At 37.3% G+C, this 23,321-nt stretch overlaps 1 protein-coding gene across 50 annotated transcripts in view; it reads left to right on the top strand.

Annotated features, from left to right (window-relative positions):
- The window catches only part of SORBS1 (sorbin and SH3 domain containing 1), a 214,938-nt gene that overhangs the window by 82,882 nt on the left and 108,735 nt on the right, over positions 1-23,321 (top strand). For 12 of the 50 annotated variants that reach the window (XM_031956106.1, XM_031956107.1, XM_031956105.1 and 9 more), the window contains 5 exons: positions 8,906-8,932; positions 9,047-9,159; positions 15,836-16,009; positions 16,633-17,007; positions 23,103-23,247. In XM_031956106.1, coding sequence (XP_031811966.1) covers positions 8,906-8,932; positions 9,047-9,159; positions 15,836-16,009; positions 16,633-17,007; positions 23,103-23,247 — 834 coding nt within the window. Of the gene's footprint in view, positions 1-8,905; positions 8,933-9,046; positions 9,160-15,292; positions 16,010-16,632; positions 17,008-23,102; positions 23,248-23,321 lie in introns of all 50 variants that reach the window. The other 38 variants (XM_031956149.1, XM_031956130.1, XM_031956147.1 and 35 more) reach the window with 6 other exon arrangements.

Raw genomic sequence — 23,321 nt, 5'->3', positions numbered from 1 at the left:
GTAAGAAACAATGAAAGGGACAGTTTTAGAGAAATGTGGGAAGATTTGTGTGAACAGATGCAGAGTGAAGTGATCAGAAATAGGAAAGCAATTTATAAACATTTATAAAGAAACCATAAAAATTTAAAAGAAAGATGAGAGTTTTTAAGTGAAAAATTCTGACAAATTCAATGAGCAACTATTATTACAGAGGACTGATTATGAAGAATGTTACCCACCTCTTGACAGAGTAGTGAGAAAGTCAAAGCATACATTTTCAGACATGGCTAGTGAGGACATTTATCTTGCTTGATTGTGCACATGAATATTTGTTATAAGAGGGGAAAACTGGCCTACTCATCCATACTTGAAAAAAGAGTAAGTAAAAAAAAAAAATAAATATAGTGTATATGATAGTATGACATTCAGCTTTATGAGAAGCTCACTGTGTCAGTATTTTATTACAGGTATGTCATTATAGAAAGACAGGGAACTTGGCCTAGAAATAAGTAGCAGGAAGCGATTAAGCTATATCTTATTTGAGAAATTTTACAGTGGTTTCAGTGCTCCCAAATTTTATTGCCTTGATCTTTTTAACTAACAGTGTTCTCCTAGCAATGCCATATGGCCACAAATTATGGGATATCATGATCTTAAGAAAATCAAAATGACAAGCAACCAAAGGGCAATAGAAAGACATATGGTAGGTCTCCATGGACTGTAACACATTGCCAGTGATTGTTTGCCCATGAGAAGTGTCATGAAGTAAACCACTGATCTTATGAATGCCTAGAAAATAAGATGTTTGTTCATTTAAAGAGAATAAAAAGCACCAGATGGACATTGCTATATTATTATTCAAGCAGTTTTATAGTATTAGAATGAGAATTCTTAACAGTCATCTGGCAGTTTGCTAAAACCTATTTTTTAGACCTTTTTTCAAAATAATGCTTTGAAAAACATCTAATATACACAGGTCAATTCTGTTGAAGTATAGTTTTCAAAATTTGTTTTTAAAAGCCCATGAACTTCCAAATTAATAATTCTTGAATCAAAAAAAGGAACATTCTTTAGATTAAGTAAATTAGTAAATTCTTTAGATTAGTTTCCTCTAAAGGATTTATGGAAATGCACAGAAGCAGCATAGTAGAAAGAGCACTGGTCTTAGATTTAGAAATACTGGAGTCAAATCCTAGAATACTTGGACTTGACACTTACCAGTGATAACCTTAGTGAATGAGCTGCTTGGTATGTTACAACAAGAAGAGAATGATAGAAAAAATGCCAGAAAACAAGAAGAGAATGATAGAAAAAAATGCCAGTGGCCCTACTTGCTAGTTGTGTTATCTTGGCCAAGTCACTTAACCAACTAGAGCCTCCATTTCCTCAGCTATAAAATGGTGGTGTTAAATCGGATAGTCTCTGAAGTCCCTTTCAGCTATAGAGCTACAATGCTCTAATGTATAAGCCTGTGATTTTATGGCAGCCCACTTCATCTCTGGCCTTAGTTTTCCTATTACGTAAAATGAAGATGGATTAGATTATCTCCTATATCTAAGCGTCTGGGACTAGAAAACTAGAATTGTTGATTCATTGACAAATAAATTTTAGTTTATTTAAAGTGAGCATGGATGGTATTTCTGAGAAATAACATCAGCTTACATTTATTCTGAGTTTTAAGGCTTGAAAAGTATGTATGTTATTTCATTTGATCTTTCCAACAACAGTTTTGTGATTTGGGGATGGGGTTAGGGAGGGGAGAATAGAGAGAAAAACATTTTACTTTGGAAATAACTTGAACCTTTAGACTCCTGCCTCAAACTGGTAGTTTGATTCCAGACCCTTTATTACTGAGTTCTCCAAAATAATCAAAGAATTGTGGATGATGTGTTGGAAATTTTTTTAGATCATCTAACCCCTTTATTTTATAGATGAGGCTACTGAGCATCAGAAAATTTAAATCACTTACTTGCCCAAGATCACCTAGACTCCCAATAGCTTATTTATATAAAAACGTGGAAAGTTCCAGTGTTCTTTCCACTCCACAGTACTACTAGATGGATGTAGAGATGTTGGTTTCCTATCCAGAACCCATGTCCTCCTCCTTATTCTGCGAAAGCTCTAGTAACATCTGTTCCTGGTCTCTTCCAGAAGCATGTCTGTGGCTCCACCCTAGAATAATGGAAATGTTGTCTGTCTGGCTTCTGATTTTTAAAATCTCATTTCCTGTCCAGATGTGGGTCCTTGAAGACCAACTTTTCTAAATTGACTGCTCCCCTGGCCCTACACTAGTGCTTTTACTTCTAAAAAGACTTAGTGGGTGCTAAGCTTCCTATTTAGTTAATACCTAATTACCACCTAATTACCTGATTCTCATTCCTATATTCTATCATCTGCCTTCTAAACATATTCTGATCCTAATTCAATTAAGTTTACTTTCCTAACTCCATACTAATGTACACTCATTTTAAATGTCTTGCCCAACAACCTCTGTATGCAAGTAAAGATTCTTGGATTCATTGTTGACTTGTTTCCTCAAATTAGCTCGGAAATAAAAGAATGCCCTCAGAAAATTAACACTGAAGGGTTTAAACATTCAAACAAATTATTCATTTTGATCAATGCATAAGAAAAAAGTAGAAGGCAATTAATCAAAGCCAGCAGGAGGATATAAATAAGATTTGGAATGCTCAGACCTCCCCTATTAGGGCTCATTTAGAAACCTTGGATCCTTGACCAGAAAGCAGCAAGATTAGCTCAAAGGGAATTATCAGTACATCCAAGAATTGATCTACACAAAATCTTTTGAACATTGAAAAAAAATGGCATTGGCTCAAGACAAAAAAAAAAAAAAAAAAAAAAAAAAAAAAAAAAAGGAATTATCAACAGACCTAGTCTGAGGCCCAAAAAAGGGTTGTGATATGAAAACCAGGTGGTGGAATGATAAGGCAAGAGGAACTAAGCATCTTACTAACATCTTTTCAGAGTTGCCAAAAACTCAAATCCAGATATTCAAGGATTTGTCAAGAAAAGGGATTGACCTAAAATAGGATTTTTTTATTCTTTTTTTGTTTTGGATCATGAACCCCTCTAGAAGTCTTATGGAGACCAAGGATGCTTTTCAGGATAATGTTTTAAATGCATAAGATAAAATATAAAGGATTACAAAAGAAACAAATTATATTAGGATGCAGTTATCAAAGTATTAAAATTAATAAGTTAAAAGACCCCAAGAACCCTTAACTCAGGTGACTTCCAAGATCTCTTCTTGTTCTAAAGTTAGGTGATTACATTATTTAGATAATTAATAGATTATTAGATAATTATTTAGATAAAAAAGATAGAGCAAGTTCTAATTATAGATTAGAGAGTTACTAATAGTTATTGGAAAGATCTGGAGAAGGAAATAAATGGCTAACTACTTCATTATCTTTGCCAAAAAAGCCTCAAATGAGGTTACAAAGAGTTGGACGTGACTGAAAAATGACAAAACAGCAATTAGATTATTTTTAAAAACTCTATAAAGATTAAATGGATTAAAGATTCTATAATGAGATGAACATTATACTAAAAAGACCCACTAGACCAAGAGTTGGACCTTGTGCTCTAGTCCCAACTTGCTACTATCAGACAAGTGACTATAGGTAAGCCAGTTAACCTGTGAACTTCAGTTTTCCAATTTGTAAAATGAGTATAACAATAACTGGTCAGAAAATATTAGTCAATAAACATTTATTAAGTAGCTTCCATGGTTCAGGCTTTGTGCTAAGCACTGGGTTATAAAGAAAATCAAAAGACAGTACTTGTTCTTGAAGAGTTCACAGTATAATGGTAAAGTTAATATGTAAGCAATCTTGTATATGCAATATACAAAGATGATGTATATAGGATATAAATTGGGGGATAATCAACACAGAGAAGAGACAGTAACATTAAGAAGAATGAAGAAAATTTTGTAAAAGGTAAGATTTTAGCTGACACTTGAAGGAAATCAAGGAAGCTAAATTATCGTAAGGATCAAATGACAAAATGTATGAAGATGCACTTTATACAGTACAAAGTATTCTCCAGGAGTAAGGCATCATTTGTATTTTGTGTTTGTAGAACTTAGTCACAAATTACCTCAGAATGTCACCTGGACCTTAGTAAAATGAAGAAGAATATCAAAGAGATAAAGGACATAAAACATTTGGAAACAATGAAATCTTAAGCAAACAACAGAAGAGCTTATAAGTTGGTACCATATGCTCACCTTGAAAAGTAAGAGTGGGGAGAAAATTTAAAGAGATCTTCAGATTTTTATGGTCTTGAAAATAGTTTATAAGGAATATGCTATTTAGAAACTATAGAAATAATCAATTTCATATTTTTTTCCATTTGAAAAATCCTTGTGATCACGATTTCCTCTGTACCTTCACCTTCTAGTATCTTATCATGGTAACCACAATAATAACTCATATTTACAAAATGCTTTAAAGTTTATAAAATGCTTTACCTCTATCTCATTTGAAACTCGAGAGTCCAGGGAGGGGTGGTAAGTGCTACATGTAATATAATCTCCATTTTATAAATAACAAAGTGTGAGATCCAGAGAACTGAGGTGAACTGCCCACCTCACAGAAATATTAAGCTATTTTTGAGAGATGATCCATAATAGAAATCATACATCATTGTATCAATAGATAAAACATTTGTGATTTCAATTGTTATTGAAACTCCACCATGCCTAGCATATACTGGGTGCTTAAAAAATACACATTGACTGAAACAGATCACAGTTCATCTCTAATTTAGTAGCCAAGTCTTCAAAAGTATGGTTATCTGCAGATTAGAAGTGACAAAAAAAAAAAAAAAAAGCCAAAAAACAACAGTTGCAAATAGCGATGATAATTTTGATCAACTTCTTTCCTCATAAAATCTAATATAAAACCTTTTAAAAGTCCAGCCTTTTGGAGCTACTTAAGATATGGGGCAAGCACCCTAACGCCCTTCTTGTGCAGTATAATAATTGATATTCAACATGGTAATCCTGAGTCATCCGGAAAAGGTTATATTGCATTTAGCATGCTTAGTTGAAGGAGGCGGATGATAAAATTAGGAACAATGGGTGGAAATTGGAGAGAGGCAGATGGTTCAATATAAGGAAAAACCTAACAATGAGAACAATTCTGATGTGGTCATGGACTCACGATTTCCCTCTTACTAGTAGTTTTCAGACAAAGATTGGATGACTATTTGTTGGGTTTGTTGTTGAAGACGAGATTCTTGTAAGGGGACAGATAGAGCTAGATTAGGTCTCATCTAACTGAGATTCTTTGATGGTATCTGTGTTACATTTTGGAAAATTTTTCATTCAAAATTATTGAAGTGCAAACAAAATCTGGTGTTTAATGGTTCAAAAAAAGCCATTATCCAGAATATTTTTATTCAGAAGGTGCCTTCTCTAAAGTTTTGGATACCTAAGGTTTTGCTGTAGGTGTTTCTCACTACTGAGAATTCAATCAGATATAAAACACATTTGATAATTAAGTCACCAACATAACTGACTTCAGAAAGGAGGAAATAAGTTAACATTCATAGGGTTTTTGGATCCCTCCTAATACTTAAGACTAATTTTGATTTTCTAATATACCTTACTTATATTTAATAAAATATGGACTCATCTTTTTCCATTACTCCATGTATCATTCCTTTCTCCCCATACTTCTATTCCCTTCTTGCTCTAACAATCTTTTTACCTTCCCTGTATGTTTATGTATTGCTTAATTTCCAATATTTTCCAACTCCCCTAGAGATCTATTCTCAGGTGTGTTGTAGCCCCTTTGGACCCCAACTATGAGGAAACATAGAGTATCAGCAACAATATATCTATTTTCTTTTCATCCATTTAGGAAATGGATAGAAGTTATAAAGCAGAACATGGCAATTATAAGGCTGGACAAACAAGGCACTGATAATAGTAGCCTGTTGTTTCTCTAACACCTTGGGCCATGCAGAGCAACTTCACATAAATGACCTCATTTGAGGTAGGGAGGACAGATATTTGCATTGTAACAAAATCTCTGAGATCACCTTATCCATCCCACAACTGGCCAGACCTTACCTCTACAACATATCCTAAACATGATCTTTTAATCTCCATTTGGACTCTATCAAAAATGGGGAGCTTCTGAACTCCCAAGGCCCTCTACTTAACTTTTAAGCTATTTTAATTGTTATAAGCTTAAAAAAAAAAAAAAAACACTACTTAAAGATCTAGCCAAAATCTTCCTTTCTGCAGCTTGTACCTATTGCTTTCCTTCTATTTTTCTGGAACTAAGTAAAATAAACTAATTCCTTCTTCCTTTTCTCATGCTTCTTTATCCCTTTGCAGTATCCAATGATCACCTTCTCTTGGGGCCTCTCTCCTCTCTGCTCTCTCCTTGTTTTCCATCTATCTGTCTGACTGATCCTTCTTAGTCCTTCTCTGTTTGTGACATACCTACCACCTGAGGTTGTCTTTCAAAGGTTCAACGTAGGCCCTCTTTTTTTCTCTCTATCTTCTCTTACCTGGTAATCTTATCAGCTTCCATGGGTTCAACTATTATCATCCTATATCTTTTTATCTAGCACTTGTCTTTTTCCTGAGCATCACTGTATATTGTTTATTTTGAACTGGATATCATGTAGGTGTCTCAAAGCTGTCTTTGAAAGTTTATCCCCTCAATTTTTTTGTATTCCTTCTATTCTTGGTGGCATAGGTTTTTAGTGCAAGAAAATCTTAATTTAAAATAATCAAAATTATTCATTTTTCATTTCAACAGTGCTTTCAACTTATATTGTTTAAGGTCTGATACTACTAAATCTGCTTCTTTTACATTTTTCCCCCTAGTTTCTATGAAGTTCCTGATATTATTATTTCTAATTCAATAAGATAAGCTTTTAATCATTTAATTGGGATGACATTGAATAAATAGATCAATTACATGAAACTCATTTTTTTAGATATTGGCTTTACCTACCCATGAATCGTGAATATTACTTCAATTATTTTGATCTGACTTTATATAAAAAGTGTTTTATATTTATGTTCATATAATTCCTATATCTGTATACTTTCTGTAGGCATATTCTCAAGTATTTTATACTATCTAATTATTTTAAATAGTCCAAAACAATATTGAATAATAATAATGACATGTAATTTCCTTATTTTTCCTCTTTTGATTAAATCTATTTTAACTTTAACTTTGAGATTATGATTACTATCCCTGCTTTTTTTACATAATAAATTCTGTTCTTGACCTTTATTTTTATCTTTGTGTGTATTTCTCACCTTCAAAGCATTGCCAGAAAGCAACACCTTGTTGAATTCAGATTTTTAACTTGCTGTTTTCATTTTATGGGTAAATTCATCCCATTTACCTCCTAGGCTATAATTACTGATTGTGTATTTTCTGCCTTCCTATTTTTCCTCACTATCCTTCTCACCCTATTCCTATCCCTCCTCACTCTTCTTTGCTTCTCTCCCCTACCTTGCCTTTCTGTTCCTTAACCTACCCACCCCTCCAAGAATCCAACATTCCCCCCCCAATAAACTCCAGTAGCTCTTTATCAGTCCCATGATAAAAATCCTTTATTTAGCATTTAAAACCCTTTATAACCTAGTCCTTTCAACCAGTTTTTATAGGTTATATTTTTAATTACTTCAATAGATTAGTCATTCTTTCGTGCACTCCAGTATTGACTATGTCATTTATCAAATATGGTGTCCAAAACTGAATACAGTACTCCAAGCACAGTCTGACTAGAATAGAACATGATAGAACTATATAACCTCGTCTGTATTTCTGTAATATGGACTAAGGTGATATTGGTTTCTTGACCTGCCTTGTCACTCTCTTAACTCATGGGGTTTCCATTCCACTAAACCCCCTAGACTTGCTTTATATCAGTTATTATCTAACAATGTCACCCTTATTCTGAACTTGTGTTTTTGATTTTTTTGAATCTAAGTGGAGACTTTACATTAATTCTAATCCATTTTTTTCTTATTAAATTTAGTCCATCCTTGTAAAGTTTTGACTGATTAGATCTTTTTGTATCTCTTTTCTGATACCCATTGAATTAGCTATCCTTCTTTGCCACAAATTTGACCTTATAAGTATCATTGGCACTTAGAAAAGAGTTAGCTAGATGGTATAAAAGTTCAGGATTTATAAGAAGAGAGGGGAGGAGGAATGGATAAGAAAGCTTCATGTAGTAGTATCTTCTCAGAGAGAGATGGGATGACTTAAAGTGTGCTGGAAACAATAGTAGTACAGTAGCCAGATTTGGGGAATCTATTTTTTAGGCTAGTTAAAAGTAAGGAAAAATCAAGTGCAAAAAGATGTTCTTTAACACATTGGATTTCACTAGATTTTAATTTTTTTTTTCTCCCTCCTAAACCACATGCCACCTCCTCTTTATAACAAGCAAACAAACATACAAAACTAAAAAAAATGTATCTATTTAATACAATTTTGTGAATCTGAAATGTTAGCTGAGTAGTGTTAATTAGAATTAGGAGGCTTCTTTCTTTTACTAACATCAGGCTTCAAGAGGGAAAATGTGAGTGAGTGAATTGTGACTTGGGAGAAGAGAGTTGGGTTGCTTTTTTGTCTGTAAAAGAGGAATGTCAAGGGACAATTGTTTCTTCATTGCTATGAATGTGAGCCTTGTGTTTTCAAAGGTCAGAGACACTGAGCACATCATGGCTAGAGCTCGTTCCTATGGTAATTAGGCCATCCTGACTGAAGGCATTTTGTGTTTGAAATCAGGAAGCTGGGGTTTCTCGCTTGGTCTCAGGGTTTGCTGGTTTCCTGCAAACATAAGCATTTGTCTTTTTGTTTTTGTTTTTTGTTTTCTTTTCTTCTTCTTCTTTCATCCTTCTCTGTAATACCCTCAGGTCTGGAGCCAGAAAATTTCCCTACAGGTAAGTTTGCTTTTGAATTATCTAACTTATTGCCTTTTATTTGTGCCTGTGGAAAAGCACCCCTGCAATCAGGGAGAATTCTTGGTGACTTGCTGTACTCTTTTCATGTTGCAGATGAGTGGAGATTGTCCTCGAGTGCGGATACAAACGGAAACGCCCAGCCCTCCTCCCTGGCGGCCAAGGGCTACCGAAGTGTCCATCCCAATCTTCCTTCTGACAAGTCACAGGTAGGCAGGCATTTGTCTGTGGGCTGGGTGCAGAGTGGGCAACGTTTGTGCCTTGGGTTTAAAGGCACAGCTACCTCAGTTGGACAGATCCTAGTATAATCTTCTGGACCAATAGAAACTCTCTCCAAGAAACAGAGTACAAAAGAGTTAGGATCCAAAGAAGAATGAGCCTTGAACAGTTATATAATGGTCAGGTTCACTTGTGTATACATGGGGATCCGCCTTAGTTTCTTTGATCTCCCAAAGTTTCTTTGATGCTTGGAAAAAAGTGCTTGAAGAGAACATGCTTAGAATTGTTTAAAAGCAAATGTGGAAAATAATTCAAACTCATTTTTAATTTTATCCTGCCTATATTTATATGAGGGGTAGTCCTGTGATCACTCTGTTAATTGTGTAAGGTGCAAATCAGTCAATTGACATTTATTTATTTTGTATTAGGCACTATGCTTAGTATTAGAGATACACAGAAAGGGGAAGAAAGGAAGGAAGGAGGGAAAAGAGGGAAGGAAAGGAACAAGGAAGAAAGAAAAGAGAGAAAAAGAAAGGAGAGAGAGAGCCAGAAAGAAAAGAAAAGAAATAGTTCTTGCCTTCAAAGAGCTTACATTCTTCTTGGGGAAAACAACCTGTGCAGAATAAGGAATATATGAAGGAGGGTTAATAAATCTGGAAAGATAGGTTAGAATCAATGTGTGAAAAGCTTTCATAAGACTAGAGCTAGGTAAAAGCTGCAGTTGGGGTTGCTATGGATTCTACCCCCATCCTCCAATTCTCCTTCCTCAGATGAGTTTGGGCATCTTCTGGCTTTCTCTGTAGAGTCTTCCTGCCCTCTCACTGCTCAATGAATGGGGTCAGAATTAGCACTATAGTAAACAATCATAGCTATAGTTTCTGTCTACAATGAGAAGAGGAAGAGGATAAGCATTCCACTTTACCTATTGGTACCAAGCACTGTGCTAAGCACTTTACAAATATTGTCTCATTTGATCTTTAAAATGATAATGTTTGAAAACTTTAAACTTTAATTAACATGGAATTATAATAATCATGCAGAGATTTGGCTCCCTCAAGCTTCTTCTATTCTTTCCCTCCCAATCCTTGCCAGCTGAAAAATCCCACTTTTGACAGGAAGCTTTTCCTACTCTCTCTTAATTCCCTCTGTTATAACTTCCTATTTATCCTATATATAGCTTGCTTTGTATATAATTCTCTCCATCTTATCTCCCCTATTAAATTGTAACTTCCTTGAGGGCAGGGACTGTCTCTTTTTGTATCCTCAGAATTTAGCACAGTACCTGGTGCATAGTAGGTACTTAGTGAGTGTTCATTGATCGATTGAACATATGAGCAATCCTTGACAAAAAAAGCAGAACTCATTTCTGAGTAGAACCCCACATTTGTGATGTTATTGAGAATGAAGCACTTTATTTACATCATTTCATTTAATCCTTATAATAACCCTGAGATGTAGATACTATTATGATTATTCCCATTTTATAAATGAGTTAACTGAGACTGAGGGAAATTAAATAATTTGCTCAGGATCCCACAACTGTCTGAGTACAATTTGAACTCAGGTTTTCCTGATTGCAATTCTATCTCTCTCTTTATTATACCACCTAAATGTCTCTTGTTACTTTTCTAAATGGAAGCTGTGCTTGGTAGTTTCCAGCAATAAAATATGTGCAATAGCAGCCAAAAGGATCTGGCAAAAAGGGCTAGACCTTTCTGCCCTCATTTCACCCCTTTTTCTGAATAACAACATATCCTTCTGCAAACTCCTTGAAGGCAGGCTCATGCTTTCTGTTTCTTTTCTTTCCCCTCTAGGATGTGGACAAGTTCACATAGGGGGTGCTCAATATATATATTTTTCACTAACTAGAAATTTGGCAGGTTTTTCTTGAATTCATCTCTTGTGGGGAGTTGCTTTAATTCTGTAAATTTGAGTGAGATGAGGTAATTAAAAAGCCTGTCTCTCAGAATTCATGAAGGTTGGTCAGAGGTTGTAGTTTGTAAAATTATAGCAACTCAGAGATAATCTGCAAATAATATATTTATTAAATGTCTGCAGTGAATAGACTACCATTTTAGATGATAGTGGTATAATGAAGTTTATAGGAGACCTACCTTCAAGGTAAACACCAGTCTAGTAAGAAGGTAAGATGCTTACACAGATACTAAATAATAGGTATATTGGGGGATTCCGAATCTCTGATTTCATTGGTTTGGGAGAACTTCTGAAATATATGGAAGTTCCCTTCACCAATACAGAAAGGCAACTTATTTGTAACTTTTGGCTTCAGATATTTTCAAGGAACACTGAAGAGTTAAGTGGCTTTTCCTTAGTCAGTCAGTAGAAGTTCAGCTTAGGTCTTCCTGACTCAAAGTCAAGCCTTCCTTTCACTGAATCATGCGGCCTAAGAGCTTTAGAAAAATGAAAATATTTCTTAGCCAGAATAGTCTCCCATATCCCTGCCAAGTAATCCTGAGCATCCCAAATAAGTCAGTATTATTGTTCTTTACCTTGCTTCTGGGGAAATGAAATATAGCCTTTTTCCACATAGGAGAAATCTGGGATGTCATTCTCTCCTTTTATAGTGATGGAGACTTGGCCACTTTTTGGGATTCTTTGAATTGAAACAGGCAAAGAGACCCTCTCCCTCTTCCTTTCTATCTACAGAGTATCTGTTGAAATTAAGCAATCAATGAATATTTATTGATTGCATACTCAGTACAGGGCAATGCATGCAACATGCCCTAGAATTCTTATAATTGCTTGCCACTGGGTGCTCTCTGTTTATACAATTGGGATGATAGAAAATTCCTTGCTGGCATGCCATTGTTAAGAAACATAGACTTACTACTGAAATTCCCCAGATATATTATGTTAATAATGAGCGATTCATGGATTATTGGGATTTGAAAGACTCTGAGAGATAATTTAATACAACTGCCATATTTTACAAATGAACAAACTGAGTCTCAGACAGTTGAAGTGGTATGAAAAGTTATTATCCATGAAAACACTTTTAAACCTTTCCCAAATATGTAATTTACCCAAAAGGTAAAATTCTCAGTATGTAATCAGATACAATCAACTCCTTTCTTTTGGAAGTTTGTTTTCTCATCCAAAAAGAGGGGATTTGGGCTAAGTGAATAATCACTTAGATTCCTATTTGCCCTGAAAGTATGTGCTATCTCATTTCAGTCAGCTCACAAAGATCATATCTACATTAGGGAAATGATACTAGAAATTCACATAGAATTTACATGCCTCATATGTACTTGCACTCACATATACATATACACACACACACACATGCATAAATCCTAATAATTATCTTCATACCCAAAAAGTCAGCTTATGAATGCTAATTGTCTTTTGGCTTCATAAGCAGCTACACTAGACAAGTTATCTCAAGGGACCAAAAGTGAATGGTTGATCTAACACAGATCTGCTCAGAAAGTGGAGAATTAATTAAATTGCTTGATTCATTTGCATATTGGGTAGTTCTTCCACTAATTTTGTCACTTGATTTTACTATTCTAGATTTATTTTTGCTATCCACACACCTATAAAGAAGTCATTTATTTTATTAACAGATATATTGGTAGTCATCAGAAATTAATAGCTAATTATTTGGGTTGGTCAATACTGTTATTAATAGATATGCTACCAAAAGGTTCAGTGATTCCTGAAATGCAGACTTGAGAAATAAGAGTAATGAAATTATTTCCAAATTTGTTTTATTTTTTAATTAATTTTTAAACAATAATTTATTTTCTCTCCTTCCCAAATTGAGGCTTGGAGGTGTTAAATAATTTACCCCAATTTGCTGTCTCACAGCTAATCCTGAAGCAGAAATGAAGCAGAAATCTTCTTATTCCCAGTCTGGGGCTCTTCTTGAGAATTGTTGAATTGCATTCTCCTGCTTTACTTAACTCCCTTCCCTTCCTGCCTTTCCCCCCCTTCTTTAATGCTATAAGAAAGAGCAATAAAATAGGACCATTGGCTTTAATAGTCACTGACAGCCATATGCAGGTCTCTGGGGAGGGTGTTTTCTAAAGGGGCAAAGAGCTTATTGCTTGATGTAATGCATCCCCGAGGCCCATATATGGGCACAGTCAAATTAAGTTAAACGCTCACTGAAACTGATTTCTATCTTTGGACAAGAAGGAATCACATATGGAGAGAAACAGGCTTAAAAATGAAAGTAAACCGAGGCCAGGAGAGAAATTGTCTGCTCCCTAACTCCCTGAAGCCTTCCTAGGCCAGCCCTGTGAGCAGAAAAGGATTCCTTTTTGTGTGGGAGTCCAGCTTTATATTCCTGGAGATTTAATATTCAGCATGGAAACCTTCCCTCAGATTTCATTCTGATTTTATGGAGTCTATAATGTTATGCTGAGGACTCTCCATTCTTACAGAGTAATAGAAAAAAGCTGCTTGTTTTGTGATACCTGTTGAATGGCCATGAGTCAGTGACCAAGCTGTCATTACACTATGATGACGATCCTAGAGAGAACTATTTATATAGTTATGTGTACCCAAACCCAACAAAAATGAGTCAAACCTTTTCTTCTTGTCAGAAGTTCCTTTGACATTTTCTAGCTTCTCCTTCCACAAGTACTAATTTTTTATATTTATTTATGAAGTTATAAGATTGTGCTACAGGAAATATTGCCTAGCTTGCTGGACTTGGAGTAAGAAAAACCTAGATTCATAATTCTTTTTTTTTCCTTTTTTTCTTTAATTATAGCTTTTTATTTACAAAACATATGTATGGGTAATTTTTCAGCATTGACCCTTGCAAAGTCTTCTGTTCCAACTTTTCCCTTCCTTCCCTCCACTCCCTCCCCTAGATGGCAGGTAGACCAATACATGTTAAATATGTTAAAGTATATGTTAAATACAATATATGTATACATATTGATACAGTTATGGGATTCATAATTCTAATTTCTGATACTGTATGATCATGGGCAAATATCTCTGAGACATTTATGTTTATGTTACTCTCTTTTTAAGTTTTTTTTGGTGGGGAGGCAATTAGGGTTAAGTAACTTGCCCAGGATCACATAGCTAGGAAGTGCTAAGTGTCTGAGGTCAAATTTGGCTCCTCCTGGCTCCAGGACTGATGCTCTCTATTCACTGCACCATCTAGCTGCCTCTCTGCTTTCTAAGGCAGCAAAGGGCCTCAGACACTAGTTGTGTGACCCTGAGCAAGCCATGTAACTGCTATCTGCCTTAGTTTCCTCAGCTGTAAAATGGGAATAATAATAGCATAGCACCTACCTCCCCAAGTTGTTCTAAAATCAAATGAGCTAATATTTATGAAGTCCTTAGCAGTATTTGCATATAGTAGGCACTTAATAAATGCTTGTTTCTTTCTTTCCTTTTATCCTTCCTTCTCCCTTTCTTCGTCTTTTCTGCAAAGTTATAGATAAAGATACTATTTGCATTGCTGTAGGGACATCTTTGACAAATAAAATCACAGATTATTATATGTCTTGGTAGACTTTAATTATCATGGTGGAGTATAAGGGGAGAAATTGATAGCTATCTTCTGTGAATTGGATTGAGACCTCTTGTTTCTATTTTTATTGCACCACAAGGAAAAAAAGAATTCATCGTATTTATGGAGTGGCTGTAGGGGGGAAAGAAATAAGGAAAAAAACAAATATTTATATTGACCTTTAATCCCAGTTATAAGCCCTTTGGGCCTATGGTTTTGAAGAATATCTTGAGGAAAACTGTAGGCTTTTCAGGCTCCATCTGGTGAGGGACTCCGAAACTTAATTGAGTGTGTCAGTCCTTGGGGATAGTCCTCTGAGAATCCACTTTGTGTGAAGGTCAAGAAGAGACCATCCCAAATATGACTGGGTGAGTATGACTAAGAACTGAGAAATCTGACTTATGGGAAGACTAGGATTAGAGGGCCAGAAAAGAGAGCAATTGTGTTGTGTTTTTTTTCCTCCAAAGATACCATGCTCTTTGCTTTTCTAATGTCATGCTGGGAAAAAAAAAAAAAAAAAAAAGAAAAGAACCCTTTACTCTTTTTAATGACCATCCTCATTCTTTCCACCCCTCCCTCTTTATTTTTTATTTTTGTATTTAATTTTGAACCTGATCCTAAAGGTTTCTTCCTCTTCGTGCCCTCCTCTTCCAAAAGAGCAAAGCTTTGCATGGCGACCACACACTGAAGCTAAGGTTTGCTCCTCACCAGTGCCCTTCAAGGACTGTGTGTACCTGAGCTCCCCGAAGCCTTACCTGGCCCAGCAGCGCGCCCCCTTCCCCCCAGCTGTGCCTTCCTCCCAGGAGGCCAGAGTCACAGCCGACGCTGGCCGGGCATTCTCGCCTAGTAGCTCCAGATTCCCTGACGCGTCCTCCCGATACCAGAGCTCCTGGGAGGCTTCCAGGGCAGAAGATAGCCCTAATGTGAGCTCTAATCCCGGTCATGAGGCAGGAAGGGATAAAAAAAAGGTCAGCAGCTTATATGTCCCTTGTTTATCCAACAACACCGGCCCCGTTGCATCTGAGAAATCCCTCAGGCTTGCATGTGACCCACCCCGAAGCAGCCTCGTGGAAGAGCAGGTCACCCAAGCTCCGGCTTTTGGCGTTGGGTCCTCCTTGTCCGGTGCGGGACCATCACGCCTTGCTCCCCTTCCCGCTCCTCCCCAGCTGTCCTTTAACAGTAGAGATGGACTTAGCCAGGGGGAAAGTCCTCCTCTGGGGACCGAGTCTCCTCTCCCAGAAGCAGTGAGACCACCTGTGCTAAGTGCCCAGATTCCTTTGGGCCGAGAGACCCCGAAGAAAAAAGAACCCTGCTTTCCCCGACGGTGGTATCCAGCCAAGGCAAGGAAATGGGAATGTTTGTGCTTCCCCTCTCCCCCCACATCTGTTCTTGATTTCTTTCTAACTGATGCAAGCAGCTCTCTAACTGACTCACGCTTCCCTTCTCACTGTTAACATTTGAAGAACGCATTTTCTCTCTACCAACCCCAGCACAGTGTTTCACCCCTGCGAATGTTCGCCTGTGGTGTTTGATCCACGGTCTAACCCCACTGTGGGGAGACGCGAAGGGACCGAGGCTTCCCAGGGGACAGAGGAAGCTGCCCTTCCACCGAGGGAATCCCGCTCGGAGGGGGATCGGGGGGCACTCAAAAACCGCACTTGGTGGTGGCGGGAAGTGTGGCCCATTTGTTGTTGCTCTCTTGCTTTCTTATTTTGACTTAAGGGAAATTAAAAATAGATGGATGGAAAGTAAACTTGGATGGAGTTTTCTCTGTGTCATGCAGTGTGAGGATGCCAACAAAAGTTACTGGCTTGCACTGACTGTCTTATGAACCCCGGCTGAAGGGCACCGAGAAAATATTTCTCATGGCTCGTCATTGCATGTCACTTCACAACTGTGTAAATGTGGAATTCCTCCTCCCGTGCCTTACCCCTCTGCATAACGACACCCTTATTTCCCACAGGACGCTACTTCCTCCAACACAGCCCAGCCAGGGATTATAGTAGTCCCTCTGTACCTGGTTCACACGGACCAAGGGCAAGAAGGCGCTTCCAGAACACCTCCACCTCCCCTGGTGGCCCTGGACCAAATTGCCGCCTTCCCCGTGACCGCCTCTGCTGGCGAGCCTCTGACCTTTCCGACTTTAGATGATTTCATTCCCCCTCATCTGCAGAGGCGATCCCACCAAAACCAGCCAGCCAGCCCTTCTGGCTCAGGGCCCCCCGTTAGCCAAACAGCACCATCACTCTCTCCACCTCCTCCTCCACTGGTCCCTCCAGTCCCGGAGGCTCTGCACAGAATCTCGAAGCCCGACCTCCCTGGAGCGGTCTCAAGTACAGTAAGCTTGCCGAAACTCCCCCCTCACGACTTTCCTAAGTTTATCCTCCCCACAGTAAGACAACTCTCTCTCCTGGTCTGGTTTGCTGCGTTCTGAAGGGGAGGTCTTGGCTCTTGCTGCTCACCCGACAACTGAAGCCCTGTTGCTTTTCCTAGAGTGCATGTCTTCTGTGTTTGCTCAGTTGGAACGTTGTGAGCTGCTGATCATCTCCTTGAAGTCTCTCTCCTTTGTCATGTTCAGAATCAAATGTTCTTAACCTTTGTTTCCTGAGCCAAATTTATAGTTCAAAGAACCCTGATTTCCTGTAAAATTAAAAAAAAAAAAAAAAAATCTAGCCAACACTTAGAGGGCAGGTTAAGCTTTATAAAGCACTTTACACCCTCACAAGAAGGAAGGGGAAAAAGAGAAAAGGGATTTATGTGGTGCCTACTAAGGGCCAGGCACTTTACTGAGTGCTTTTACAAATGATATCTTTTTTGATCCTCACAATAGCCTTGAGAGGTAGATGCTATTATTAGCCCTGTTTTACAGTTGAAGAGACAACAGATGAAATGACCCGTAGGGTCACAAGCTAATAAGTGTCTAATTCAGTGGTTCTCAAAGTATGGTCTAGAGAATCCTGAGGATCTCTGAAACAAATTCAAAAATAGTTTTTATTTCCAATATGGTAAATGTCTATAAATATAACCCAGATAAACAAAAACGCTTTGGAGAGATTCTCAATAATTTTTAGTAGGATAAAGATACTAAAAACAAAAGTTTGAGAACCACTGGTCTAAGTTTTCTAACTCCAGGCCCAGCTCTACACATAGGTACAAGATTTTAAAAATGAGAAAACAAGGGCAGCTACTTGGTGCAATGGATAGAGCACCAGCCCTGAAATCAGGAGAACCTGAGTTCAAATGTGACCTCAGACACTTAACACTTCTTAGCTGTGTGACCCCAGGCAAGTTACTTAACCCTAATTGCCTCAGGGAAAAAAATGAGGAAACAAAAGTTCAAAGAGCCTGGGATGGAGCTAATAATAATATATCACATATGATATATAATAACTGATAATAAATGGCAATTCTTTAGTGCTTCAAAGTTAACAAAATGTTTTCCCAGAATTATCTCACTTGAGCCGTGTGAGAAGGGAATGCTTTTCTAATTACCATCCTCACTTTTTGGGTGAGGAAACTCAGCCCCAAGTACTAAGCTAACTTGTTCAGGCTCACAAAGCAGGAAGGATCTGAACCTTTACTTTCTTTACTCCCAAGTCCATGGCTCTTTACACCATTCCCTACTGCTGTCTCTTGTTTTAATTGAGATTGTGTCTGAGGAAAGATAGTTGTTATTCAGTCATTTATCAGTCATGTTCAACTCTTCATGATCCCATTTGGGGTTTTCTTGGCAAAGACACTAGAATGATTTGTCATTTTCTTCTCCAGCTCATTTTACAGATGAGGAAACTGAGGCAAGCAGGATTAAGTGATCTTCTTATAGTCATACAGCTAGTAAGTGTCTGAGGCCAGATTTGAGCTCAAGAAAATGAGCCTTCCTGACTCTCAGCCTGGCACTCTCTCCCTGCATCACCTAGCTGCTCTATGGAAGGTCAGACAAAAGTTTTATTTGAGCAGAGATGAGCCAGTTCCTATTAGAAGTAGAAAGGAGGCATGTTAGTAGTATTTTCCCCCCAAGGTTTGAAAACATTCTAATGTACGTAGACCAATACTTTGAGATGACCAAGACAACAGATAGACTCATTTTTGTCTCAACTTAGCCAATAAAGAAGCTTTCTTTGAAACTTAAAAATGGCAGCTGTTGAATAAGGAAGATAAGGGAAAATGGAAGGATTCAATTAGATCATTGAATTCAATTCAGTAATTGAATATGAAAGCAATGAACAAATCTTAGGGATATGTTCTCTAGAAAGGCAGGAACTAGCTAAGGCACAGTTTTCTGGAGTTCTTTTTGCATAAGCAAATTGACCAGTGGTTAAAGTAGAGGGTTAGGGAACCTTTGGTCTCATCCATTGGAGAATACACGAAGGACCTTATCCTTTTCATGGCCAAGAAAACAACTGCAGAGACAGCATGGTATGGTGGATAGAGTTAGTTGAACTTAGAATTAGGCAACCTGGGTTCAGATCCCACTGGGGATACAAGACTATGAGCCTCAGTTTCTTCATTTGCAAAAATTAGGGGAAGGGGAGTTGAACTCAATCACTTTTTAGTGATTGTATCTCCTATTATATCTTTCAGAGAGGAAAGGCCAGGGGAGGATACTTTGGCTTGCTGGATCCCAGAGCTCCGGGGAATAGTGAGCTCCTTGAGGGCTCACAGAATAATCTTGGTCCTCCCATGTAAATCTAACTAGCAAAGTTAACACTACATCAATGCTCATCAGATATTGTTTATGAGTTCAGAGACAGGGATCTTTCACCTTCACACTTCCAAACACCCTTTTCCGACAAGAAAGGTGGTACTGGAGTGTTAGTGTCAGTTCCCATAGTGTAAATGTAAGTAACATTTGAATGAACACAGAGCTGGGATGTCCCCCTTCCGACTGGCTAAATAAGATTCAAAAATCTCTATCCTGGGTCCTCTTGGCTGTTAGCAAACTGTAGTTACACCGACTACTTACTGCCTGTGTGACTTCAGGCAAGTCACTTAACCTGTGGGTCTTAAATCCCTCTTCTGTAAAATGAGAAGGCTGGAGGAAATTGCTTCTAGAGCTTCTTTCAGCTCTAATATTCTATGATCCCAGGAGAAAATGAAGCTTGAAGTCAGAGGTCCCTTCTATCATATAATCACTGATTAAGCAGTCACAAAAATTAGGTTCAATACTGACAAGGCTTTAAAATGAAAAAGCTTTATGTGATAACATTAACCTAAGTAATTAAAGTTTACTCGTGCCATTTCCCCTCTTTTCTTTCTTTCTTTCTTTTTTATTTTTTTTAGCAGAAGGCAGGAAGGAAACTTTAAAAAATTTAGACCATCAGGGAAATTGTAGTGATTTCCCAAATTAAAAAAAAAAAAAAAACTCAATAAAGCAAAAAAGGTCAAGATGGCCAGTATATAGATCCCTCTACTAACAGAGAAGTCTTTCAAATTCTCTGATACAGCATAATGATTAGGCCAAAGAATGCTCATGAACTGAATCTACCCTGCCCACATAATGTCCTTTGTCAGTTGCATTGAGAAATATGGGCAGGATCAATGTGACCACACATAGTATGGTGTCAATGTGGTATGGAGGGGCCTGTGCCGATCTATCTCCCCAATCTTACATGGGAATAATTTTTGGAGAAACTTGGAAACCACAAAGACAATTTACTTTTCACAACAATTTTTACTTCTGAAGCATTAGCTATGTCTGAGTTTAGTTTTTGGCCATGGTATCATATTTTAAATGCACCAGGGGAGCTTGATATAGAATAGGTTCCTGCCACAAATCCTTTTGCTAGCTATACTATGACTTATTTATATGAAAGTCTGAATTTTTCGTATTCAGTTTATTTAAAGTGAGAATTATGGTGGTTGTAGAGTATTGCCAGAATGAGAGGGTCTTGATTTCAAAAATTTATCTATACCACCTGGATGCAATTGCACTTTGAATTGGCAGCAGATCATGACTGAGGTTTTTTTGGGTTTTGCCTTAGGCAGAAAGTTAAATGGAAAACAATGTAATTCTCTCCACTAAGTAAGTAATGGCCCAGATCTAGTGTACTTTTGTCTTCTTTTCCTTCAATAATTCTCTGGGTCTTAGACCTGATTAAAGTGGATACTCCTCCTAAATATGTAGTTTCCAAGCCAATCTGTGAGATTTTTGTCCTCATTATTTTCAAGTAGGAAGAAAGGAATAAACTCACATATTGTTACTCTGGTATCTTGTAATCACTTGTATAGCTTTTAAAGGATAAGAACCTAATAATAATCATAATAATGTTTGAAAAGTGATAAAATACTGAATGGATTCATATGCCATAGACAATAGCTTTGTTGCTATTGTTAAATTGTTTTAGTCATATCCAACTCTTCATGACTCTCTTAAAGGTTTTCTTGGTAAAGACACTGGAGTGACTTGCCATTTCTTTCTCCAGTTCATTTTACAGGTGAGGAAACTGAGGTAAACAGGGTAGAGTGACTTGCCCAGGATCACACTGTTAGTGAGTGTCTGGGGCTGGATTTGAATCAGGTCCTCCTGACTCTAGGGCCAGCACTCCATTTACTGTGTCACCCAACTGCCTTTAATTTTTTATACATTAACTTTTATAAATAGAAACAAGGTACTTCTCAAAACCTTTTCCCCAACCTCCTCATTTTGTAGTTAAGGAAACAGAGATTCAGAGAGAGGAAATGTCTTTGCCCACGAACTCATTGCTAATAGGTGGCTATAGGTGGGTCAAGAACTTAGGGCTTCTAGCTCTGGGAACTTTTTCTACTATCATATTGCTTCAGAATATGAAGGTCCTGCTAGGGAGTTAAAGAGTTTTTATAAATATTATTTCTATTCACACTATCTTTTTGGAAGAAACATAATTTGGGAGTGAGCCAGGTTTAGAACTATGATTTCTCCTTGTGTGGAAGCTTTTTTTAACAAAGGTAAATCTACGACTCTTCTGTAATAATTTTCTGGGATTTTCTCCTGGACACACAGCTAATATATATAGTAGGCAAGACATGACTTCCCAACACTAAGGATATATCTCTATCATCCATTCCATTTTGCCTTTTTTTGGAAATAGAGATAGATGGGTATCATGATCCCCATTTTACAAATGGAAAAACTGAGGTACCAAGAGATTACAAATCAGGACTAGCGATTAGGAGGCAGTCTCATGGGATCAGTGGTTGAGATTCATGATTTAGGCTCTATCCCTTGGATTTTCCAACCTTTCCAAACTAATACGATTTAGCCAGCTTCTGGTATTTTTAAAATCATGGGCAGTTGTTCTCTGCCCAAAACACTGGATAAAGATGCAATGTCTTTTTTAGTATGGAAAAACCCACTATGGGTCTGGATTTTGTCAGTGTACATTTATTATGCACCAATATCAAACATAAGCCTTGTTCCAGACACTGTGGGGAATACAAAGAGACATAAAATATAGTCTGCATCCTCAAGCTTACAGTCTACTCAAAAGCTTAATGAGGCCTGTTTTAAATTTATTTACTTTGAAACTACCTTACGATCAATATTTTGACTTCAGAGATGTATATTCTAGATTTTTTCTTATAGAGCCATATTAGATTTTTACATTTATTTACTAGGAAAAACAGCTAACTCCTTTTTAAGTCATTTTAAAAGGGTTTTTTTTTTATTTCTTTTTCTAAAAGACCAAGTTCAGCTATTATTATCACCACATCAATTCTTGGATGGAAACTAACTTAATAGTTATTTCTGCCAAAGTCTGGGCAGGTCAGTGTCCATACCTAGATTTGGGTCAGGATGGCTCATGTATTTTTTTTCATGTGATTCTTATCAACAAGATCCATCCCTTGCAATTCTGGGGCCAATAAAAGGAGACAGCAGACTTGGATAATTTCCAAAACTTGGAACACAGCCCTAGTGAAGTCTCTCAGGGATGAGGTGGCAGGAGGGGTATCCTTCTAAGGGGTACTATTGGTTATATGCCACCTGTTCGTGGGTTGATGTTGTTTTGATGTCACTGTGTCTCATGTTTCTCTCCATGATAATACTAAACTTTTCCTGGTTTTCCTCACTAAGCCGGCTCTTGCCCCTCGGTTTATCCATTTAGAAGTGCATGAGTTTTGCATGTTATACTGCTCTGAATTTGGATATCCTTTCCAATAATTAGATGGATTCATGGCTTGTTTCCAGGTAAAAAATTGTGTCTGCTAAAACTGAAACATATAGGTCTGTCATCACCTTTTTTCATACTAATAAAACAAAAGGAAAACAATCATAATGTTAGTCCATTTCTGATTGAAATTAACAGTGAGCAGTATGTGTGATCAAGATGCTCTTTTTCCTTATTTCAGCTACTGCATTTCTTTTTATAATTACAGTATTCCTGGCTTTAAATTTCTGTTTGAATCAGCCCCAATTTTATGCCTTTATCAGCAGTTAAAATGCATTCTTCTTTACAGGGTACAGATTCTCTGGTAAATGAAGTTTCTTCACCCCGCATTGGGACTGATTCCCAGATTTTCCCACCAGTCAGCAAGCCTTCATCTGCTTACCCTTCCACTACCATCGTTAATCCCACTATTGTGCTTCTGCAACACAATCGAGGTAAGAAAGCGTGACGCTGTCTCTCTTCATTTTAAATTACAGCTGATTTAATGGGTATTTTTGGTCTTGCAAAT

The sequence above is a fragment of the Sarcophilus harrisii genome, chromosome 2 (genome assembly GCF_902635505.1).
Source record: "Sarcophilus harrisii chromosome 2, mSarHar1.11, whole genome shotgun sequence".
NCBI classification, from domain to species: domain Eukaryota; kingdom Metazoa; phylum Chordata; class Mammalia; order Dasyuromorphia; family Dasyuridae; genus Sarcophilus; species Sarcophilus harrisii.
This window is presented reverse-complemented; position numbering and strand designations above follow the sequence as displayed.